The sequence below is a fragment of the Tachypleus tridentatus genome, chromosome 12, assembly GCF_004210375.1.
Source record: "Tachypleus tridentatus isolate NWPU-2018 chromosome 12, ASM421037v1, whole genome shotgun sequence".
In the NCBI taxonomy this organism is placed as follows: Eukaryota; Metazoa; Arthropoda; class Merostomata; order Xiphosura; family Limulidae; genus Tachypleus; species Tachypleus tridentatus.
The window spans coordinates 76,020,240-76,042,886 of NC_134836.1; the positions used below are offsets into that span (position 1 = coordinate 76,020,240).

Here is a 22,647-nt window from a genome sequence, read left to right on the forward strand (position 1 = left end):
GACAGTCGACAATTCTGTAGTGAGTTTCAGAACTAAATTTTCATATGATGAAGAAGATTTCCCCAACCCCTTCCCCTTTCGCCGCTTCACACAGTTAGTCTCTCTTTGCCTTTTGACCAAGCAGCTTACGGTAGGTCGGTTAGATTTAATTATTCTAGCAGTATTCTCTTCTTTACTCAAAAGAATAAATAGTCTGCTTTTTTTCCGTGTTTCTGGCCATGGTCTATCACATTTACTTTGTAACAGATAGGCTTATAAACTGACTCTCAGCCAGCAAACGACTGATGCAGTCCCAAGGCAGCCTATAAAGCTTCTGATGTAATGATTAGTAGTTTTGTATTATCTATATGTAGTAGGGTCTTAAAACAGACGATGATTCAGAAGAAAAAATGTGTAAAAAAGAAAGACTAATGTAATATTTTTTCCACCTGTGTATCTCCATATACAGAGCACTATGCCTGCCCTCGTCTTGAGAAAAGGGTAAGAGGTGATCTTATTTGTTTAGAATTAAGCACAAAGCTACACAATGGGTTATCGTGCTCTGATCACCACAAGTATAGAAACCCGGTTTCTAGAAAAAAGTCCGCAGACAATCCGCTGTGCCACTGGGGGAGCACAGAAGTAATCTTATTTAATTTTACAATATTATTCGGGGAGTTAATAAAATATATAAAGGTTGCTGATATTTTGTGTTGTATTTTTAAGATAGTAGAAATAAAGAACACAAACTTGCGACTTCGAATATAGGTGGTTAGTCTGTTAAGACTGTTTTATTTTTTTCTAACATAACTATTGGATTATAGGATGAGATACTGTAGGCTTAATGATTTCGAAAACAAAGCGTGCAGTAATGAGTATGTAAGGTATTAAATCTGTTGTAACACTGATATTCACGCACATTCTTGGATTTTTTTTAGGGTAAGGGTTCATTCTGAAATCAATAACGCATGCAGGTCCAAGTAAACACATTAGCAAAAGAAAGAAATTATATATATATATAATATTAAAATGTCTATTAGAAAACGCTAACTATACTTATAAAACAATTGAAAATGAATTATATTTCTGAATATTAAAATATTTATGTATTATTTTTATTTTGTTGTATTTCTCCGTTATTCTTATGATTTACTACGTAGTGGACTTTTCACGAAGAAAAATAGGATTGGATAGTACTGACCAATCAGCAGAGAGCAGTATGTTAAGGTAAGTCTGTTCAAAATATTGTCTCGAGAGTAACAAAGTAAGGAGGTTGTGTGACATGAATTTATATTAAAATTCAGTTGTTTTTTCTCTAACTTGACATTTTTGTCAGACATCGTGTTGTAAACCTTTTTTGAACAAGTTTTTATTTCATATTTTAAAGTTATATCACCATGTTGTCTTTGTACAAAAAAAAATCCCTAAATTTTAGCAGTGCTGTTGATAGCCGAGTTTTACGAGCACATCGTCGAACCCTTGACAGAAAGGATATTCGGCATGAACAGTTATCACGACGAAGGAATATTGGTAGTAGTAAAAGTACTACAAGCTGTGAAGTGGAGCCACTTGCTGAACTTCATGTTGAATTTCACAAACCGATAAATAGTGGTGGGCTGAAGAACCAATCAAATGGTAATATAAAACTTATTAGAAATGTTTATATTTAGATTAGGTGTCCTACCATAGTAGTGGTGTTACAACTTTTTATTGTACTTGTAATACAGCTTAAAAGTTAAAGTACTGTAGTAAGAAGTATATTATTAATAGTAATTTTCCTAGAACTAATTAATCTCTATTACACCTGTCCAACGCTAGTACAGCGCTAAGTGCTAAAATCGGTGACACAGTAGATAGCCCGAAGTGGCTTTGTCGTAAGAAAACTGTTACGTCTATTAGTAACATTAAATTTACATCCTCAACATCCTACGGTTAAAAAAATTCAAAATGTACAGGAGAAAGTTGTTACTAATGTATTTGATATTGAAGAATGGTATTGTAAAAAACACGATGAAACTATAACAAAAAATTGATGTATTATTATGCTTTTATATAAATCCTTGTTAGTTTTAGACTTAAAAATATACCTTTTTAATTGAAGAAATTTGGACTGTAAAATATCTTTCAAATGGAACTTAATGAACTAATTTTTGGATGTGAAGAGTTTTTTTTTTAATTACTTTAATTCAAATCATTTTTACTAACAGTAACACCTTGTAACAAAATATTAAAAGCCACGTGTAATTGATAACAAAATTATTAAAAATTGAAATTAAATGAAAAATTCATAAATTATAATTAACAAACAAATAGAAAATATGTACACATGAAATAGAAAATGCGTAATTAAAATATAGTGTATTATGTAGAACCTTCGAGTCAAGAAACAAGTAAAGCCATTAATAGACGTGAAATGCTGAAGAAGTGGAAGACTGAACGGGACTTTAAAAAAAAGATAGAAATGAATAAGCACAAGCCAGTGTTTAAGGTTGGCCACGTAGACCATGATCCTCCTAGATATTTGATGTCTTCCTCTTCAAAAGTTCTGAAAAAAGAAAACACAAATGTACGTCTTGTTAGTACTTTTCCATTTGTAAACAAAATAGTATGCATGGTATGATCATTTTCTGTGCAGTCAATACTTCTACTGAACTTGTAATTTATAAAGTAGTGTACCATAAAACTTTCAGTACTTCAATATCAACTGGTACAAAAAAAAATTGAAAATATATATTTTAGTTGAAGGTTTAATATTTGAATTACCATTATGGTTCATCAACTTTTTTTACTTTTTATGTAAATTGTTTATACGTGAATTTGCTTATGTGTCAGTGAGATTCGGTTCTTAGTAACATAGGAAACCACAAACTTTTGAACTCTAGTCCTATGAACTAGTGGAGAAAACTGGTGTGTATCTTGTAAAGAAACTTTGTGATTTCACCCATTTGGTTAGGTCTTTACACTGTATTTGATAACAGGCAAAAAACAGTGTTTGAAATTTCAGGAAATGTTTCATTGTAAATTAATCTTGCTGTTTTTGCTTTTAGTAAAATCAGAAGGAAAAGATGTTTATATGTTTTGATATTTAATGTATTCTGACTTAAAAATAGTTTTTTTTTTAGAATATAAGATTTCTTTTTTTGTCTCTTTTTGTCAGACCTCCAAGATGTGGAATTTAAAAACCTCAGTGAAAAACAGCTTCCAGGTATATGAATGAACTTACCTTCAATTAGTTTTTGTTGTTGACTTTAAGATATTGTGCTACAATATGTTACATATCAACAAGTGGTATGTTTGGTAACAATAGTATGCAATTATATTTGTAAAGAAAATTGTGAAGCTTGCAGCTATGAGCTATTTTTATGTTGCTGTTATCTCTGAAACGTAACAAGTGTACATTTATGTATGGTAAAAGATTCTGTTCATTTAAACATGAGCACAACTCTGAAATTCTGTAACCTTTACAGCATAAAACTTGGGTCATTTGTGATAAGCTGTTATATTTATGTGCAGAAATGCTGATATTAAAAAACATATAATTTAACAATAACAAAGATACTGTTGGTCCACCTTTAAAATGAAACAGTCAGAAGCAGCCCTTATCATTCCAATGCTTATCAATAATTCCATTGAACTTTCTTAAATTCTTTTTACGTATACCACAACTGAAGGTAACATATTCCAAAGAAAATGAAAGCTTTCTTCAGCTGAAGTTGACTTCTACCCTGCAAAGATTTATATCTGTGTCTCCTGCTTCTACCAGTCTCACCATTAAGTAAAAAAAAAAGATAAAACATCAGTGCTTTCAAATCTCTTAGCAATCTTAAACACCTCGACCAGATCCCCACATCTTTTTTCTTTTTTTGTTTTGAGGCAAAAAATATCACTTGTAAAAACTTTAACCTGTTCTTATATGACAAGTTTTCCATCTCAGCTATCATTCTAGTGCATCTCTTTAAACCTATTCCAACAATTTAATGTTCCTTCTAAGGTAAGAAACCCGAGACTGAACTCAGAACTCTAAATACGACCCATACAATGAAATTATAACCTCTCTTTATGTCTGTATTTAATATTTCTACAGATACAACCTACAAGTATACACTGGGTGTGGTTTAACAAATGAGAATAATTATGTTGACCTGATTGTTATGGTGCTTGAATTGCAACCTGTAGGTCACAGGATCGTATCCTTTTTGCTTAAATGTTTGTCCTTTTACCCTTGGGAGTATTATATTATCATGGTGAATTTCATTATTTGTTAAATAGCTACATTCTCATTATTTGATGGAACAGCAATATGTCTATAGACTTACTAAAATCTGGTGTTTAATTCCTCACAGTCATGGCAGATACCCCAATGTTACTTAGTTCTAAAGCAAATAACCTACCTTCCCACTAGTCTATCACCTCAAATGTATGGATGATAGTACAGATAATATTTGAGTAGTTTTGCTCAAAATTCAACAAACAAACTTTTATGAGAATTGCACAGAAACCACTTCCACAGTCAGGTATTATGGTAGCTAAGCATGACAGAATTAGCTCAGTCACATTTTCCACCAACATTTTTCCCACTGACTTGTTACCAGTTTCATTGTTTAGACTGTTTCTGGGAAAAAATTGAAAAACTTGAACTCAGCCTTTATTGTTCAGGAAATCATTGTATCACCTCTAGAACCCTTGCAGAATGTGATAACCTACTATTTTTGATAACTTGTTTCTCGAGTCAGTTACCTTGGTAGTAAAATAAAACTACCTTAACCAGAGTGTAATCTATCTTCTTGAAATATTAAATTAGTGTTTTTTCTCCTATTGTCTTAAGAATGTGGGAAAAAAAATCAAATATTTTATGCTTTGGGTCCAACAGATGGCTTCATATTTATTAATAAATCTACCTCTCATATTTCTTTTCCCAAGTAGTTTAAAAACAAAGTGTTTGGTAGTTACGTGATTAGAACCAAGCAGTTTGTGGAATTTGCTAAGTGATTAATTGTTGTACTTGTTAGTTGATTACATTAAACAGACCTCCATATTTCTATTTTCTTTTATTTTTAGAAACATTTTTAAACTACTCTCTGTTAATTATGATAGATGTCTTCAGATACAATAACTTGATATATATACAGTGTAGTACAACACTTGTGAAAATACAATACTTTTCCATAAGTTTCTGCCTATAGATGTTTACAAGAATGTGCTACTATCCCAAATAAATCAATTCTTTGTGAAAAATAATTGTCCTTAGATTTTGTTGTAAAACTAAATACAGTACTCTTTATGTGACAAGAAATGTTGTGCTAACACTAGATATGTATGGATAAAGTTGGAACTGAAGTATTATATTTAAAACAGTATTATCAAGGAAAGGTTTTCATTTACAGAGGGGCCAACCAATGTCCTCATTCTCACAGTTATGTCACCACATCCACCTGCCACCATCAAGGCAAGTTATCTTAATTGCAGGGTATGGCTATACATTCCAAACCCTCTCCAATGTTTCCAGTGTCAGCAGTTTGGTCACTCAAAGACATTGTGTCGTGGTTCCTTGATGTGTGCTTGTTACAGCGGCAAGGACCATGATGCCTACGAGTGTGAAACAGACCCTCATTGCATCAATTGTAATGGCTCTCACCCATCCTACTTTCGTTCTTGCCCTAAATAGTTGGAAGGAAAAGAAGTGCAGCATTTTAAAACAATTCATAACATTACTTATCCTGAGGCTCAAAAATTGCTGTCCACCACTTCATCTTGAACATATGCTGCTGCACTTTGTTCCACTACTTTAATGGGAGTGCAGACAGATCTCTCTGTGCCTCCAAAAGAATCCTTCTCCAAACAAATGAAAAAATTTTTTTGACCTCCATGATTAAAAAAGTTGATGAATCAACTTCAACACCCATCTCTGTCCCTTACATTCATTCCAACAAACCCCAAGATCCACATCCTTTGGTTCCAGGTACAGGCATTACCTCGGATACATCTTCTTCCACCCCAAAATGCAAAACAATCATTTGTTCATGTCCTCAGTCTGGAATCCCCTTCCAACAGCAAAGACCTGCCCAATTGACTCAGGGCAGGATCAATGGAGTTCGATAGACCTCCTTCGAATAAGGAGAGTAAGGAAAAAAGACATAGTTGTGAACAGAAGGGTTCTCCACCCAATTTGCCTGCACATCATTAAAAATGGCCACCTTGATACAGTGGAACTGTCAAGGTTTATGTTCTAATCTGGATGACATCAAAACATTGTTTGCTGTGTGTGGCGACCTGTGAAGGGGAGGAGAGGATCCTGGTGGTTGAGGGGTTCAACCCTAACACACCACTTTGGCCTTGAATTCCTGTAGACGGGCAGCCTTTGGGTGGCTCCCTTGGGTCAGTTGGCTGGTTCACTTGGGCTAGGGTCAACCAAGTACTAGTGTTGGAAGTTCTCAATGGGTGTTGTGGACATTGTGTCTGATATTGGTGTTTGGGTATAGTGCTCATGAAACCCTGGTGTTGCTGCAGTGTTCTTGCTTGACATTGTAGTGCATAGCTTCGTAGGACTCCATGGTGGGTGGGGTCAGTGGGCAACAAAATTTTCATTTTTCCTATGGATCCTCCAAATAAAAATTTAAATAAAATAGTGAAAAAACAGTCAATAGGTAAATGACCACGTCTTGAAGACTGATCAGCAATCTTCAACATCTGTACCACCAGTTGTACTTCATTTTCTCATCCTACACTCTCTTTCAAAGAAACCTTTAGGGCAAATGTCTCCCTTTTTCATTCAGAAGGGACTGGAGGGTCTTACTGACTATCCAAAGTCAGTAAAGAAGCTTCGATCTGGAGACATTGGTTGAAACATCCGCATCCCAACACAGTGAACTCCTCTTGAATTCAAAAGCAATTGGGGATATACCTATTGTAGTTACACCTCATGCTATTTTGAATTCATCACTAGGATTTATTGTTGAGAGGGATTTGAAGAATGTCCCCGAGTCAGAGACTCTTGCTGGTTTCTCCACTCAAGAAGTTTCTGCAGTGAGGCGCATCTCCACATGCAAAGATGGAGTTACACTGCCGACAAATATCCTTGTTTTGACATTTACATTGCCATGTGCACCTGCCACCATCAAGGCAGGTTATTTAAATTGCAGGGTACAGCTGTACATTCCAAACCCTCTCTGATGTTTCCAGTGTCAGAGGTTTGGTCACTCAAAGACGTCATGTCGTGGTTCCCTGACATGTGCTTGTTGTGGTGGCAAGGACCACGATGCTTATGAGTGTGAAACAGACCCACATTGTGTCAACTGCAATGGTTCTCACGCTTCCTACTTTTGTTCAGGCCCTAAATGGTTGGAGAAAGAAAAGGTGCAGCATTTGAAAACAACTCGTTACTTATCCTGAGGCTTAGAAATTGCTGTCCACCACTTCATCTCGGACATATGTTGCTGCACTTTGTTCCACAACTAGAGTGGGAGTGCAGGCAGATCTCTGTGCCTCCAAGAGAATCATTCTCAAAACAAATGAAAAGCCTTTTGACCTCCATGGTTAAAAAAGTTGATGAATCAACTTCTACACCCATCTTTGTTCCTCCCATACATTCCAACAAACCCCAAGATCCACATCCTTTGGTTCCAGGTACATGCATTTCTTCAGATACATCTTTTTCTCCCACCCCAAGATGCAAAAAATCGTTCGTTCATGTCTTCAGTCACTGGAATCCTCTTCCAACAACAAAGACCTGCTCAATCGACCCAGGGCAGGATCCATGGAGGTCGATAAACCTCCCCAAATAAGGACAGTAAGGAAAAAAGACGTTGTTGTAAACAGAAAGCTTCTCCAGTCAATTCGCCTACACGTTCCATTGTATCAAGGTGGCTATTTTTAATGACAACTGTCAAGGTTTATGTTTTAATCTGAATGACATCAAAACACTGATTGCTTCCTACCATCCTATATGCCTTTTCTTACAGGAAACATTTCTGAAACCTGCCGATACAGTCACCTTTCAGCTGTTTTCTCTGTACAGAAATGACAGGCTGTGTGATGGACGAATACGTGGAGGGATGGCACTGTTGGTTGATCAGCATGTGCCCACCCTGTGTTTGTCACTAGACACATCCTTGTAGGCCGTAGCCATCCGTGTTTGCTTGGGTCATATAATTACTGTTTGTTCTCTCTACCTGTCACCTGGAGAGACATATGATCAATCAAACCTTGATGCTCTCATTGAACAGTTACTGTCTCTCTTTCTTATTCTAGGGGACTTTAATGGACACCATCCCCTCTGGGGAAGTGCTGTTATTGATAGGAGGGTTTGCTCTGTAGAGCGTATGCTCTCTGATCACAGAAGCTGAATCAGGCAGACTGGTCCACTTTCACTGCTTTCGCAGAACTTGATCCTGCCATCGTCTGTCAGCTATCAGTAGACGACTGCGTGGCAACAGTAGCTGCTCAATGTATTCCTAAAACCTTGACACGTTTTTCCACTATATACTCCTCCGTGGTGGAATCCTGCCTGCCACATGGCACGGAAGGCTCAAAAATGGGCCTGGGATACTTTCTGTAGATATCCCACACTTTCAAACCTCATCTCTTTCCAGTGGGCCCGTGCACATGCTAGGTGGGTAAGACGTCAAAGCCAGAAGGAATCTTGGATTAAGTTCACAACTAGTATATCTTCTACCACCAGTTCCAAAGTCATATGGGACAGGGTTCAAAAGGTCAGTGGGCATTACAATTCCGTCCCTCTCTCAATCTTACTCTGTAATGGCCAAGAAGTCGCTGATATACGAGCATCACCAACACACTAGGTGAAAGCTTTTTCTGGGTATCTAGCACTTTTGCTTGTTCCTCCACCTTCTTGGCCATCAAGACTCGGGTAGAGCATTCACCTCTTTTCTTTCAAATTGACTGTCTTTATGACTATAATCATTTTTATTAAAAATTTTTAATGTACAGGAAATTCCAAGTTCATGTTGGTTCGATACTTTCCCGTACTTTTCTATAGGAACTTGGAGTCCCTCAGGGCTGTGTCTTGAGTGTCACACTTTTTAGTGTAAAGATTCATGCCATCACTGAACAACTCCCTCTCACTGTTGCAAACGGGCTCTATGTTGACAACTTTCACATCTCATGTCAGTCTTCAAACATGAGATATAGTGAGCGGCAACTTCAAACTGCCCTCAATCGTGTACTAAAGTGGACCACAGCAAATGGCTTTAATTTCTTTCTCTCTAAGACCATTTGCATGCACTTTTGCTGCTAACAGGGTATTCACCCTGATCCTGAACTCCGTATCGGTGAAGTTTTGCTGCCTGTGGTCCCTGAGACAAAGTTCTTGGCTTATTTTTGACCATAAGCTTAATCAAACATTAAGCAGCTACAGGTCAAATGTGTGTCCTCTCTACCACCAGTTGGGGAGCGGATCGATGTTCCATGTTAAAGATATATTGTGCTCTTATTCAATCGAAACTCGACTATGGATCACTGATCAATGACTCTGCCAGACCATCGGCCTTAAAGATGCTAGACTCTATTCATTATGAAATACTTTGGCTTTGCACTAGGACTTCCTGTACTTCCCCAGTACAGAGCTTATACGTAGTCTCATGAACCTTCTTTGCACCTCTGCCGTTTGCAACTGTCTTTATTATATGCTTCAAAACTTTGTTCCTTACCAAAGCATCCTACCTTCCTGGGGTTGCGTTTTCCTTCCTTGGTGAGCCATACTTTTTCAGACCAGATGATCTGCCATTGTTCCTTTTGGCCTTCGTATCCAGACGCAGTTGGATGAATTGGGTCTGTCATTGGATAACATTGCAGAATTCACTGGTCAGCCCATCCCACCATGGCTTCTTACAGTCCCCAAATGTGACCTATCTTTAAGTCATCTGAGAAAAGCAGACACTCCTGATTGGAAATACTGTCTGCTATTTGCTGAACATCTTTTGACCCATCCTTCCATTCCTATTTATACAGATGGTTCGAAATCAGGTGACTGTGTGGGTTCTGCCATAGTTTGTTGTGGTTTGGTGGTTGTGCGCAGAATCCCCTCTACAGCTTCTGTGTTCACTGCTGAACTGTATGCCATTTTTCTTGCCCTGGATCACATGGAAGCTAAGCAGTACTCCAACTGCATGATTTATACTGACTTGCTTAGTTCTCTACTGGCCCTAGAATTGCTTCACGTTTGTTCACACCCTGTTCTTGTCAATGTTCAAAACTGAGTGGCCTATTTCTCTTTAACATCTACTTTTACCCAGTTTTTCTGGATACTGGGCCATGTTGGTATTCGCGGGAACAAGCTCGTTGACAGTGCAGCTTAATCTATCTGCTGTGGCAGTATCACTGCTGTGCCTGTCCCATTCATGGACTGTGGTCCTGTATTCAAGGCTTAGCTCTGTGCTAGCTGGCAGTCAACTTGGAATAAACAATGCGAAAACAAGCTTTACCAAATAAAACCTTATATTGGACTTTGGCCATCTTGCTTCTGTAAGGATCAGAAAGAGGAAGTTGTTCTAACTGGACTATGCATTGGTCACAGTTTTTTACCTCATCGTTTTTTTTTTTTTTTTTATCTGGAACTGATTCACCAGTGTGTATTTTTTGTAACACTCAGATCACAATATGCCACATTTTACTTTCTTGTTGTTGTTACGTATCTCAATGATGGCACCATTTTAAACATGTTTTGTCCCAAGGTTTGTCCATAACGTTAGACAGTGCTATTAGTAATGGTGACACTGTCCACCTTGGTAATGTTTGTAGTTTTTTAAAGGTGATTAATCTTTTTAATGCCATTTAAGTTTTTTAATATATATATTACACCTTTTTTATGTGGCTCCCTTTTAAAAATCATATCTAGTTTGATTTGAAATTAGAAACTGGCCATAACATTAAATAACTCGAAACCAGGACTGGAAAGGCCAGCTTCAGGTGACTAATGCTGCTGTTTGAACTACCCATTAGTCATCCTGGCGAGTTATTATTATAATTTTACTACATGTCTTTTAAAACCTTTTTATTACTTTTCTTTTGGAAAATGGCCATATTGTCAAATAATGCGGAACCAGGACTGGAAAGGCCAACTTCAGGTGACTAACGGTGGTTTTTGTACTTACCTGTTAGTCTTCCTGGTGAGTTATGGTAATTACAATTATGCTACAGAAAGTCCTTTACAACTTGTATTACTGTAGTTTTTCTCTTAATGTTGTAGAGTAGATGTAAACATTGGTTTTATGCTATTTATGTTTTTTTAAAACTTTGTTTTGTTTTACTTTAATTTCCTTTTATGAATTTTACTAAATTTACTTTTAACTTTTTACTGGATATTTGGTGCAGATAGTCTAGTTGCTTTGTGCCATAAAACACTAAATCAACCAACCAACCCATCATTTACAGATGTTTTGAATTAGTTGGTTCTATTTCCATCATTACTGTGAAAAACATAAAAGTTAACTCATTGATAAGCATAAAACAAACATTGTTTTAAACATGGAATTGTTGAGTATTGAAATCAGAATTATTAATACATTTAAATATTGTGGTACAGACTGGAAGAAAACACACGAGCTTGAGAAACCAAACTAAACTGTACTTTGTAATGTTTAAGTAACACATGACAATAAAACATTATCATTCTGTAAATAAAACAAAAACACTTGGTGACTGTTCAACCTGTTGTTTAATGCAAGTAACACATGACAACAGTTACAGCTTTATTTTTAATTGTCTGGGTTTCCTGTCTAGCTAGATATAGTCGTAATGAAACAAAATTTCTATTTGTGTAAGTAGGTTAGTGTCTTAGTGATATTGTTAGACTGTTATTTAGCAGTAACTCCCCAAATAAAGAATAATGAATGCTAACATGCTTTAAATGTTTATTAACCTAACCTTTAACATAATATTTGTAGCTTGTATTAAGTAGAAAATATACTAAGTTAAAGCTATTTTAGTCCAAGCAAGGTAGAAACTGAACAACAAACGATCAAGGGCAACTAGATCACACCCTCACAGTTGTGAACTGTATGCAAGCTGAATACATAGTACCATTATGAGTAGTTATGTCAATGTAAATAGTAATAGTTAGCAGCAGTCGTCATATCAGAGTTGTTTGTTGATTTGAAAAGTTGGCAGTGGGTGTTGATAAGTGGTTATTTAATGTTAGAGAGGGTGCCTTAGTGATTTTTTCATAAGTTCAAAACGTACAATATCCCCACGGTGGGCTACTGCTGGATAGATAAGTGGGGTTAATGGCAACAGGAATCAAACTCAGAACCCTATATTCATAAGGCAAGTAACATAATCTTTGAGCCATGCTGGCCTGAGTAATTGTAATGGTAATATTTTGATTACATGCTTGGAATGGTGAAAAATGAAAATAATCAGAATTGCTCATTTTAATTAGTTGATTATTTCAATGGCATTAATATATTTAATTGTGATACCAGATATTTAAACTTAACATACTAAACTTACAAATATGTCTTAAAATAATCATTAACCTAGAAAATATTGACATAGATATCTGTTCAAGATATAAGTTTGGCCATTCAAAAATTTAGAACCTTAGTCTTTAACTGCCCTGTTGAATTTGTTATACTTTATTTTGATGTGATATTCAAATACTTACTGCTTTACAAATTAGTTTCTTGAAAGTGACACTAAGTTAAAATTAGTATAATAACTTGTGAAAATGATGTGAACTTTGACCTGCATTTTTTGTCACTGTGAGAAGGGTATTAACATAGAAGTAACCTAATTTAATCCTTTTAGTTTAAATGAAGTTGAACGTAAGATTAAAAAAAGCATGGAATGTTATTTTTATGGAATATTTTGCACAAACTTGATACAAAATAAATTAAAGATTACATTTTTAATCACTATGATTTATACCACATTTAGTCTGAAAACCTTATGCAAACCAAACAATCACAACAGACAACAAATCTTCAGACTCAAACTACTGGATCATCTATTAGATCAACTAAGCCTTCCCATCCAAAGCAAAACACCACAACAAGAAAGATGGAAACATCAAAACAAGGAGAAATGAGAGCTCAATTCCCTGTCGTGGGTGGTCCAGTAACAAGATCGAAAACAAGTCATCTGAAAGTTCAGAAATGTGAAGAAATAAGAACACAAGAAATGCTCCAGTCTTCTAGTGGTCAGTTTTCTTTTGTTTGTTTAAGGATAAGGTACAAAGTTTAGTGGTCACAATATTTCTGCATCTAAAACTAATTTTTATTTTATGCAAGAATTCTTTTAGTATATAGACTGTTACAAACATGTGAAACAACATTAACTGTTCATCTAAGATAAGGAGCAAACAGCCTATATGTATGAACGTGAGGGAAATTTATCAAACCTTTTAAAGGAAACAAATAATGAATTGCAATACTAATCTGTACATATTTCAAGAACTGCATAGGGAAGCATGATTCTTTGAAAGGTTAATAAAATTGGCATTTGTCTACAGTTTATAATAATGCTTTATATTTCTTATTCACTTTGTTGCAAACTAATACTAATCATATCCAACAACATAAATGGAAAACACTTGGAAAAAGAGGTGTTTATTCTGGGTAGATTGTTAGTTTGTAAAAAGTCTCTTTAACAAAGATGGATTTTATTGGTATAAGAATAAAGAATTTCACAATTTTACTGTTTGGAACTACAGAAATAAAATATTGGTCACTTCATTTGTTAGAAGCTATCTTAAACTCATTGTGATTGCCTGAAACACTAGAATTATCATTGTTTGAGAAATATTGTAAGTTCCAAACATTTACTGGATTGCATTAAGTAACTGTTAACCTTGAGTCATTGATAAGATATTCTAAAAGGTTTGTTTTCCTTGTATCTTGTTATGTTATTCCTTTATAAGTTGGACATTGATTTTATGAAACTTTCAGCTTTCAGTAAACATTGAAGAACTTTGTATAATAAAGAAAAGTCAGATCTTGTTATCCTTAACTCTTTCCTGTTAATTAAAATTGTATCTTTTTTATCAAATTAATAGAATATGTAAACATTTCTTAAACCTTGTATACATACATTCCAGAACACTAATTTAACCTCGTCTGGCATCACCAAGTGGGTTAAGGCATTCGACTCATTATCTGAGGGTTGTGGGTTTGAATCTCCATTGCACCAAACATGCTCACCGTTTAAGCTGTGGGGATGCTATAATGTTACAGTCAATCCCATTATTCTTTGGTAAAAGAGTAGCCCAAGAGTTGGTAGTGGGTGGTGATGACTAGCTGCCTTCCCTCTAGACTTACTGTTAAATTACAGACAGGTAGCATAGATAGATCTCGTTTAGCTTTGAGCAAAATTAAAAAAACAAAAAAAAACAAACTAATTTAACAGATTTTGAATAATGCATGTTAATTACATGGTCCTAATAACTTACAATTGTAAATATAGCAAAGACAAGTGTATTGCTGCAGTTGTGCATGATTGTATTGTGTGGGGAATAACTTTAAGCTCTTCTCTTTCTGTCCTGTCATTTTCTTTTCACAATTTTTAATGTGACACAATAGTTGACACTATAATGAAGCACTGATCACAACCAGCTGATAATCGCACCTGTCAGTTCTCTCCAAACAATACAGTTGGCAATAACAATGTCATTTAGTATATTAGCAAGAAAGAAGTATCTAATGTGTAAGAACAATGAAAATTTGAACATTTAGTTAGCAAGAAAAGCATAATCTAATATGTAGAAATAAAACTTGGGACTTTTAATTTTGAAATGCATTGATATTCTCACCTCTGTTGTCTTTTATAACTTACTTTGCAACATAAACTTACACAAAAGATTAGTTGATCCCTGTTACAATATTTATCAGTATGAATATTTCCAACTTGTATGTTTTAAAATTACATGTGTGTAAATATATATTAAACTGTAGTAAAATTGAAAGGTCTGCTTTTTAAATTGCAGCAACAAAACCGTTTAAATTCATTCATTTGCAAAATATGTTGCATCAAATGCAGGTTTCTTTATTGATTTAATTTCAAATGAAGATAATTACTATTTATTAATACATTAGAATAATTACTAATAAGATACCTTTCGTAAATTCTATTGCATCAGATTTAACATATCTGCATCCTTACAGTCAAAGAAGTTGCTTGTTTTAACAGTGGGTGTTATAGTTATTGGTGTGCAAATGACAATAGAAGCCTAATATTGGATATTTTTGTACAAATTAATTGTGCAATAAGTCTTAAGATAATGAATTAAATTAACACAACTGATTTCTGCCCCGTTTCTTAAAATATCTGTTCAAAAGACATAGGAACTGACTTGTACAAAACTTTAACAATTTGTATATTTTGTTTCCTTGTTGTGCTCAAGAAAGATCTGAATTACTTTTTTGTTTTAGATCTAAGCTCATTTTGCAAAACAACAACAAGGATCTAAGACTAAAGGTATTGAAAGAGTGTAATAAACTTTTTGCCAGTTTTTCACAGACTTGTGCATTAGTTTAACAGTTTAAAATTGTTACTACTCGAAGGTAATTGTTGCGAAAGTTCTATGAAAGCTCTGATATGGAATTATATGTGCACCACGTGTTTGAAAATTATTCACTTATTATTCACTTAAAAATGTATCACTATGGAGATATATTTTGATTTTTAAATTAGGTAAAATTGGAAATGAAAATCCAAAGAAAGATGTGTGCAGTTTGCCAGCTGGACCTTCTCCCTTGCCAGAGACACCATTTCCAGCAGACATCAGCATCATTAAGAAGCCACCCCAAAACCCTTCTTTTGCACCTACAGAATACAGCTTTACTGCTCCAAACAATCTCGTTTCCTTCAATTTTAATCCAGTTAGTCCTGCTGTGGGCGTGTCATTTCTCTGTCCACCAGAGGGTTTGTTTAGTAACATTTCAAGAAGGTACGTTAAGTACAAGTTGCTGGTGCATGATTCACACAGTTTGTCACCCTCATAAAATGTTGTACAATTTTTTATGTAACTTAAGTTTTGGAATTTGTACTACTGTACTTGCAAAGTTGATATTTTTTAGTGTACAATGAGCTGAGAATTACCAAAATTCTGGTTAAATTTTGAACTGATGATGCATGAAACAAAAGTTAAATATTTTTATGTATCAAACTACTATTTCTTTATAACAACTCAAGTTTTTATTCTCCAAACATAAGATTTAGGCATAGATCTAAAATAAATCATAATGAGTCCATAGGCATCATCAATTTGATATTTACAGTTATATAAACTTAGATATTGTTCTATACTTGCTTATTAGCCATGTATTTCAGCCATATGATAGTGTTTGTTCTATGTAGAAAGTAAGGTTGTGGATATGGTAATAGTAATGCTTAGAAATGATGGTGATGATTTTATTCAAAGGTTTTGATGACTGTGGCTAATTGGCACTTTAATTTTGTGACTACTAGTTATTTTCAATGTTGTCAACTGTGTTTTCAATGTTTTTATTTTATTTGTTAGCTAGAGGGAGCTGCAAATTGTGATTTTGTAATGATTCAAGTTTGTGTTAAATCAAGAAATCTCTAGAACAGAAATAGATCACTAAACGTTTTATAAAGTACTGAGAATTGGTTCAAAATTAAAAGATTGTGTGTATAATAATCCTTGTTACCAGTTTAATTAAAATGACTTGTCTGGGTTTCCTATTAATTTGTTCTTTTCTTTTTTAGGGCCTCGTCTACTCCAATAAAAAGTGATTCCCCATTGTTAAAAGAACAGTTACTTGAGATGATTACCTCAGAAACAACATCTGGTTGGTAATTTTTTTTAAAGAAATAATAGAAGGTTACTTTGATCCAGATAACTGGTAGTTACAAAATTAATTGTCAAAGTTAGGGAAAAATGAGAATTTTTCATTTCTTTTACAGATATTTATCTTATGACTATTTACCTTAAGTGTGTTAGACACTTTCTTTCAAAGTACAAAGTACCAAAAAGAAATTGAATGCAAATTTTTATATTTGTGATCAAGGCATGGCCTACTGGCTAGCATGCTAAACTGTGAATTTAGTAGTTCATAGTTTGTCTCTCCCTTTCAGCAATTACAAGTTACAAATTACAAGTTATTTCAAATGATTATGCTGTCTTTTTCTATAATGTAAGGAAGGTATTATTACAAATCATTTCAAAATATTATGCTGTCTTTTATCACATAAAGTTATGGAAAACTGTAGAAAATTTCAATCATATTAAGAAAATTAATAGAAAAAGTTTCCATAAACAGTTGTACTCTAACCCTTAAACAGTAGGAATGTTGTAAGTAACAGCATTAATTGATGATGGCTGCTATTTAAAGGTTAAAACATAAACTAATTTAAAAGACAATAATAAAATTGTAGAATGAACAGGTTATTTAAAAATATACCAGTATTCTTCCACACATGATGGAATAGATAAGCTCTCCTTCTGCCACCTAGAATAAAGCAAGATATATTAAGTTTTTTTTACTTCTCCATTTGGAGATTTATGCTACTTGACATAACACTTGTGTTTCTGTGTACTGTAGCTACAAGTTCATCTGAAGAAGAAATAGAAAAAACAAAGAAAGAGAAATCAGTTAACGATGAGCAGTATTCATGTTCTGATAGAATAAATTATCCTTTATCAGAGAATCTGTCAAAGTCCAGTTCAGATATAAAGGAAATGCAAGAAACAGGTAATCCCAAAGTGATATTAAACACTTAAGTTTTGCTTATTTAGCCCAGCTATCGCTATCAATGAACCACTGGCTAACATCCAGTTTTGATTTATAAATGTAGTCTGCAGAACAAAAAATGTATGACTTTTGTTTTGTAACTCACTTTGTGTATTTTTTTAAGTATGTAGTTTACTTGTTTTATTAATTACTGAAAATCTGAGAATAAGTTTGTTTTTTAAAATAAATATACGAAAGTGTATTCAGAAAATAAAAACTAATATTAATTTAGTTTTTTTTCAATACTTCATTATTATGAAAACTGTTCTGATGAAGCCATTATACCAAAATATTCTGAGGATTTAAGTTCTTATTTTTTTAATTAGATATATAATTAAATATTTAAATATATCAAAAATTTCAGTATTTGTCACAAACATTTCAGTCTGAAAGAATGTATCTTAAAATGAAAAACTTAAGTTAGAAATTTCTTTTAACATTTTCACAATCTTGGTGAAATGTTGTCCTTTCAAAACAGCATAGAAAAATAGTGTTTCATTTAGAAAGTATTCAGATGTTTACTACACCCTGTAATGGACCCACAAATATTAAATGTATCTAAGGTACTTTACCAAACAGTTTGATAATTATATAGAGAAACGTTAATTATCAAAGTAGTAATTCTGTTTTTAATTAAGAAAGATGAGATTTGAGAGTATTTAACTCTGGTAACATGTTCAATTTAATTAACAGTTTAAGTTTGGTTGGTTTTTTTATTTCTTTAATTGTATATATTTAGCTCACCTGTCATTGGTAATAATAGAAACTGAATTGCACTTTGCTTTCTCAGTTTGATCTGTAGATGAAGAGGTGGGTTGGAGAGTACCTTGTTGAAGGCATTTTGTGCTGTGTTGCTGCTTAAAAATATTGCTTTTTTTATTACTTCATTTTGTATAGCTTTTATTTAGACATTTACCTTTGATGTTTCATTTGAGAAGAAACATTAAAACTCAGTCAGTGAAAGAAAAAAAAAATGTAGCTTGGAGTGGCTTTGGGAGGTGTTGAAATTAGGATTTTAATGGATCTTTGCTTAACCTAATTACCTGGTTTGCATACAATATTTGTTGATTTTCTGTCAGTTTGTTAAGCAGAATTTCTAATGAAAAGGAAACGGCATTATTTCTGTTTACATATTTAATTTTTTTATTATTTTTTATAATCAGAAACTAGTGTCAACATTTCTTCTAGTTTCATGTAAGTAGTCTTTCTTAGACAACTAGCATGGTACAAGTTTGTGTTTTTTTAAATACTTTAGAGTTCTAATTATCTTTAATGATTTTTGAACATTTATCTGTGATTTTTAAGTTATTATTCCATAATATTTTTTATACAGTATTGTAGCTAAGGTAAGATGATTTCATGTTGTTAGTTGGCATTTCTTGTCCTTCTTGAAAGGATTTTCTTGCAATAAAATGGCAATTTGTCATGAAATATTGTGGAAAATGGATTCTTTGAATGCTAGTTTGCTTGATTTGCTGTGATTTTTTCACTGACTGTTAAACAAAATATTTTGTTCTTACATTAAAAAAACTCACTAAAACCTCTACCATCCAAGCTAAGAATTGTAGTTTGTAGTGCATTGAGTTTTCTTAGTTCATCTAGGTTGACAGTTATTTTATTTGTGGAAGACAACTTAATGAACTTATGCATCATAAAAACATAGTAATCAAAGATAGTTGTTAACTCCAAGCAAATTCCAACTTGTATAATACAGTCGGAATTTCAGTTCTTGTAGGGGGAGCTACTGCTGCAGGATGTGATGAAGACAAAGAAAATGCAATGGAACAAGTTATTGTAGAACAATACTTTTCCAACAAAAATTCTGTTGAAAGGACTTTTACACCTGATAACAATGGTAAGACATTTGCTTTCAGTATCTATCACAGATCAAGATGTACTACTGGTTACAGTCCATTCCCTGATGTCACACTATTACTAGTCTAAGTGTTACATTCTAAATATTATAAAATTTTGTGTGTAATGATCCATTCAGTAGATTTAAGTGGGTATTTCTAAAATGTAACTTAAGTTCACAAATCTTATTAGCTTGGTTTCATTTTTGAATTCCTAACAGTTGGAAACGAGATCTTGCTGTCTAGAATCATTGAAGATTTAACAACAACCTCTGAGCACATTTAACCACCTTGATAACTGCCATGTCTGGAATTTTTTGAAGTAAATTTATTATTATTACTATTATATTTTACCCAAGGCTGTTTTGTTTGTTTTTTTTGCAAACATTTCAAAAAATTAGGTTTTTCTTTTTATATTTTATTAGTACTTGAAATTACCATGTTTTTTTTAAAAGTCTAAAACTGTTTTACATGTAAAATAATAATAATAGTGTTAGAAGGGTTTTTTTGGTTTGTTTTTTACATTTCTCAGTAGTCGATTTATTAATTTCTCTATAGGGTTGCATTAATTGGAATCTTACATAATTGCATTATTTCACACACGTTATTTTCTTCCATCCATCTATATGGCACTTATTATATGTTCTTCAAACATTTTGTTTGTCTTTTAAAGGAAAGTTAACCAACTAAAAGAAAGAGGTTTTGTTTAATGTTTTGCAATGCTTATTAAAACAATGTGAACATGTATTTCCATGAAGAAATACTTAGCATCATTATTAATAAAGTATTCAACTTTATCTACATAATACAAATTCTACCCAAGTATTTTATATATATACACACACACATACCCCCTCAGCAGCTTGGTGGTAAATTGGAGGCCTTTTAATGTTAAAAGTAAGTTTTGTATCAGCACCCATGGTGGGTACACCACAGATAGCCCATTGTATAGCTTTGTGCTTAAATTTACAACAAACACAATTATATGTATGCTTCATCCCACAAGAGGATAGCTCCTTTTGGTTTTGTTTTCATGATTAGTGTTTTCCAACTATTTTTGTGTTCTTCATAGATGTTGAGAAAAAAAAGTTACATCTGTCTGGAGAGGAGCAAGATTCAAGTGTTAGTAATCCAGTGGAAGAAGAGATGGACCAGGTAACTAATCAGTGTCTGTTTATATGAAACACCATTAGACCTCTCTTTTTGTTTTGGTAAAATGTATATATCTATGGGGTTTAGAATAGTTTACACACTGGTATTCCAGCAGATGTTTTAATATCAGATTGTGATAATTTTGACAAAAAAAAACAAATACCAGCAAAATCCAAGTGTAAATTGAACTAACAGTTATGGCAGATAGTTATCACCTGCTGGGTACTTAATTGTAAATATGTGATAATTGTTTGTCTGAGAATTGTATACAGTTAAAAGTTGGTGAAACTTTGAAATGTGTACTGTTCTGAAGTTTAATTGAATGTGTTAAAGAGAGAACAGGCACAGTTTGTCACTGTAGAACTGTGGTTTTCAACCTCTCTACAGGATGGATGGATAAGACAGGCTTGTTCACAAGTGAAAATTTCATTGATTATTAATTACAAAACAAGTATGATCAAGAGCTTGATTTTAATCACATCTGCCAGTTTTGCAACCTTAAAGATATAACACTTTTGTTATTTCTTTTCGAAAACTAAAAATCATTAAAACTACAATACCTTAACTCCATAATCATTGAGTTAACTGACATATTTTTAAACAGTGGTGATAAAAATTACACTTAGAGGCACAATATTTGAAATGAATTTTATGGAGTTGATAAAGGTTGTGTATACTGTGTATGTTACATTATATCATTGAATTTGATGTTGTATTTAGAAATGTTGGATTAATGGAACCAAATCAACTGTTTCTTTCTGTTATTTAACTTAAATGCTAATTTCATTTAAGCTAACTAAAGTTGTATGAGGTAACAAAAGTGCACGTGTGATTCACTTTAGTCTATTGTTTTGTGCTTTCTGTGAAATAATGTAGGAAAAATTGTTGGGTTATGGTTTGAGTTTAAGTAGATTTTAAACTATAAATATCCTAAGCATATTTTTGAATTTAGCAATTTTCCTTTAAAGTTAGGTACTGTATATAGCAATTTTTTGTTGTTGTTACTTAATTATTTTAATGTTTAACCCTGCAGGATAGAGAGCACTTGTTCACTCCTTTCTCGAGAAGATTTACTCGGTCTCATATCTCAAAAGTTGGAGATCTTATATCATTTTCACCTGTTCATTGATTCTTCATTGCATTACACGTGTTCCATATTATTTTGTTTTTATTACTGTGATATAAATTTATGTATAGCTGTGTTTTTTCTTTGAATAGCCACTAGTGTTAAAGAGCAGATCATCCAAACATTAGTATTAATTTGATTCTAGAACTGTTTGACACTTTTTTCTGTTCAGTTAATAGTTTAAGTTTTTCTTTTGCTGATAGTTGCTCATGTTTAGGTTCTTTTTATTATGTTAAATACAAAAACATATCTTGTTTTGAAATATTAATTTCAGCTTTAAATATGAAAAGCAAAATCATAGATCAGTTTTAGTTATGAAAATTATGTTTATTACACTTCTGGAATACAGCAAATTGATATAATTTAGAAACATAGTGATTAGTAATGTGGTTTTGAAAATCTAATATCATGGAAATAGTTGTTTGTGTAAATGTTTCAGATATTTTTATATATTGGTTGAAATAATCACTAGTTATTAACATTGTGAGTGTGGCTTGTGATTTTTTCTGTTATGTCCAATTATTTTATTTCATTTTCTATCCAATAAACTGAAAAATATCTACTTTGATTGGAATCAAATTATTTCAGATAAGAAAACTGACTCTAAAAAGATTTAAATCATCTTGCAAGTTCAAAAGCATAAATAAATTGTTCTTGATTTTGTTTCTGTTGGTTTTGAGTTGGATGTTTCATTAAAGATTCACAATGGAAGCTCTCAACTTGAAATAGTTGATATGATGGATATATATGTTGTTCATACATATCAGTAATAGCTGCATTAATAAAATAAGAGACATTTAACCCAAAAGTAAATTAATGGTTATGTTGATAG

At 33.2% G+C, this 22,647-nt stretch overlaps 1 protein-coding gene across 3 annotated transcripts; it reads left to right on the top strand.

Moving 5' to 3' along the window:
* Positions 1-1,224: 1,224 nt before the first annotated feature.
* LOC143233670 (uncharacterized) lies at positions 1,225-22,377 on the top strand. Of its 3 annotated transcripts, XR_013018269.1 has the most exons (11): positions 1,225-1,614; positions 2,349-2,545; positions 3,137-3,184; positions 12,871-13,132; positions 15,622-15,877; positions 16,660-16,742; positions 17,496-17,645; positions 19,411-19,539; positions 19,759-19,859; positions 20,610-20,692; positions 21,723-22,377. XR_013018269.1 is itself a non-coding variant. In XM_076470155.1 (10 exons), the coding sequence occupies exons 1-10, from the start codon at positions 1,377-1,379 to the stop codon at positions 21,816-21,818; spliced, it is 1,542 nt and encodes a 513-aa protein (XP_076326270.1). In that variant the 5' UTR covers positions 1,225-1,376; the 3' UTR covers positions 21,819-21,969. The 3 variants fall into 3 exon arrangements, 2 of the variants coding, with proteins under 2 accessions (XP_076326270.1, XP_076326271.1); XM_076470155.1 differs by lacking the exon at positions 19,759-19,859 and having other exon boundaries at positions 21,723-21,969; XM_076470156.1 differs by lacking the exons at positions 1,225-1,614; positions 2,349-2,545; positions 3,137-3,184; positions 19,759-19,859 and adding an exon at positions 11,013-11,102 and having other exon boundaries at positions 21,723-21,969.
* The last annotated feature ends 270 nt before the right edge of the window (positions 22,378-22,647 follow it).

Bases quoted from the DNA above. Each gene is read 5' to 3' on its own strand.
- LOC143233670 (XM_076470155.1), top strand. From the start codon at position 1,377: ATGTTGTCTTTGTACAAAAAAAAATCCCTAAATTTTAGCAGTGCTGTT. The intron at 13,133-15,621 runs GTCAGTTTTCTT...TTTTTAAATTAG, and splicing joins AATGCTCCAGTCTTCTAGTG to GTAAAATTGGAAATGAAAAT. The intron at 19,540-20,609 runs GTAAGACATTTG...TGTTCTTCATAG, and splicing joins TTTTACACCTGATAACAATG to ATGTTGAGAAAAAAAAGTTA.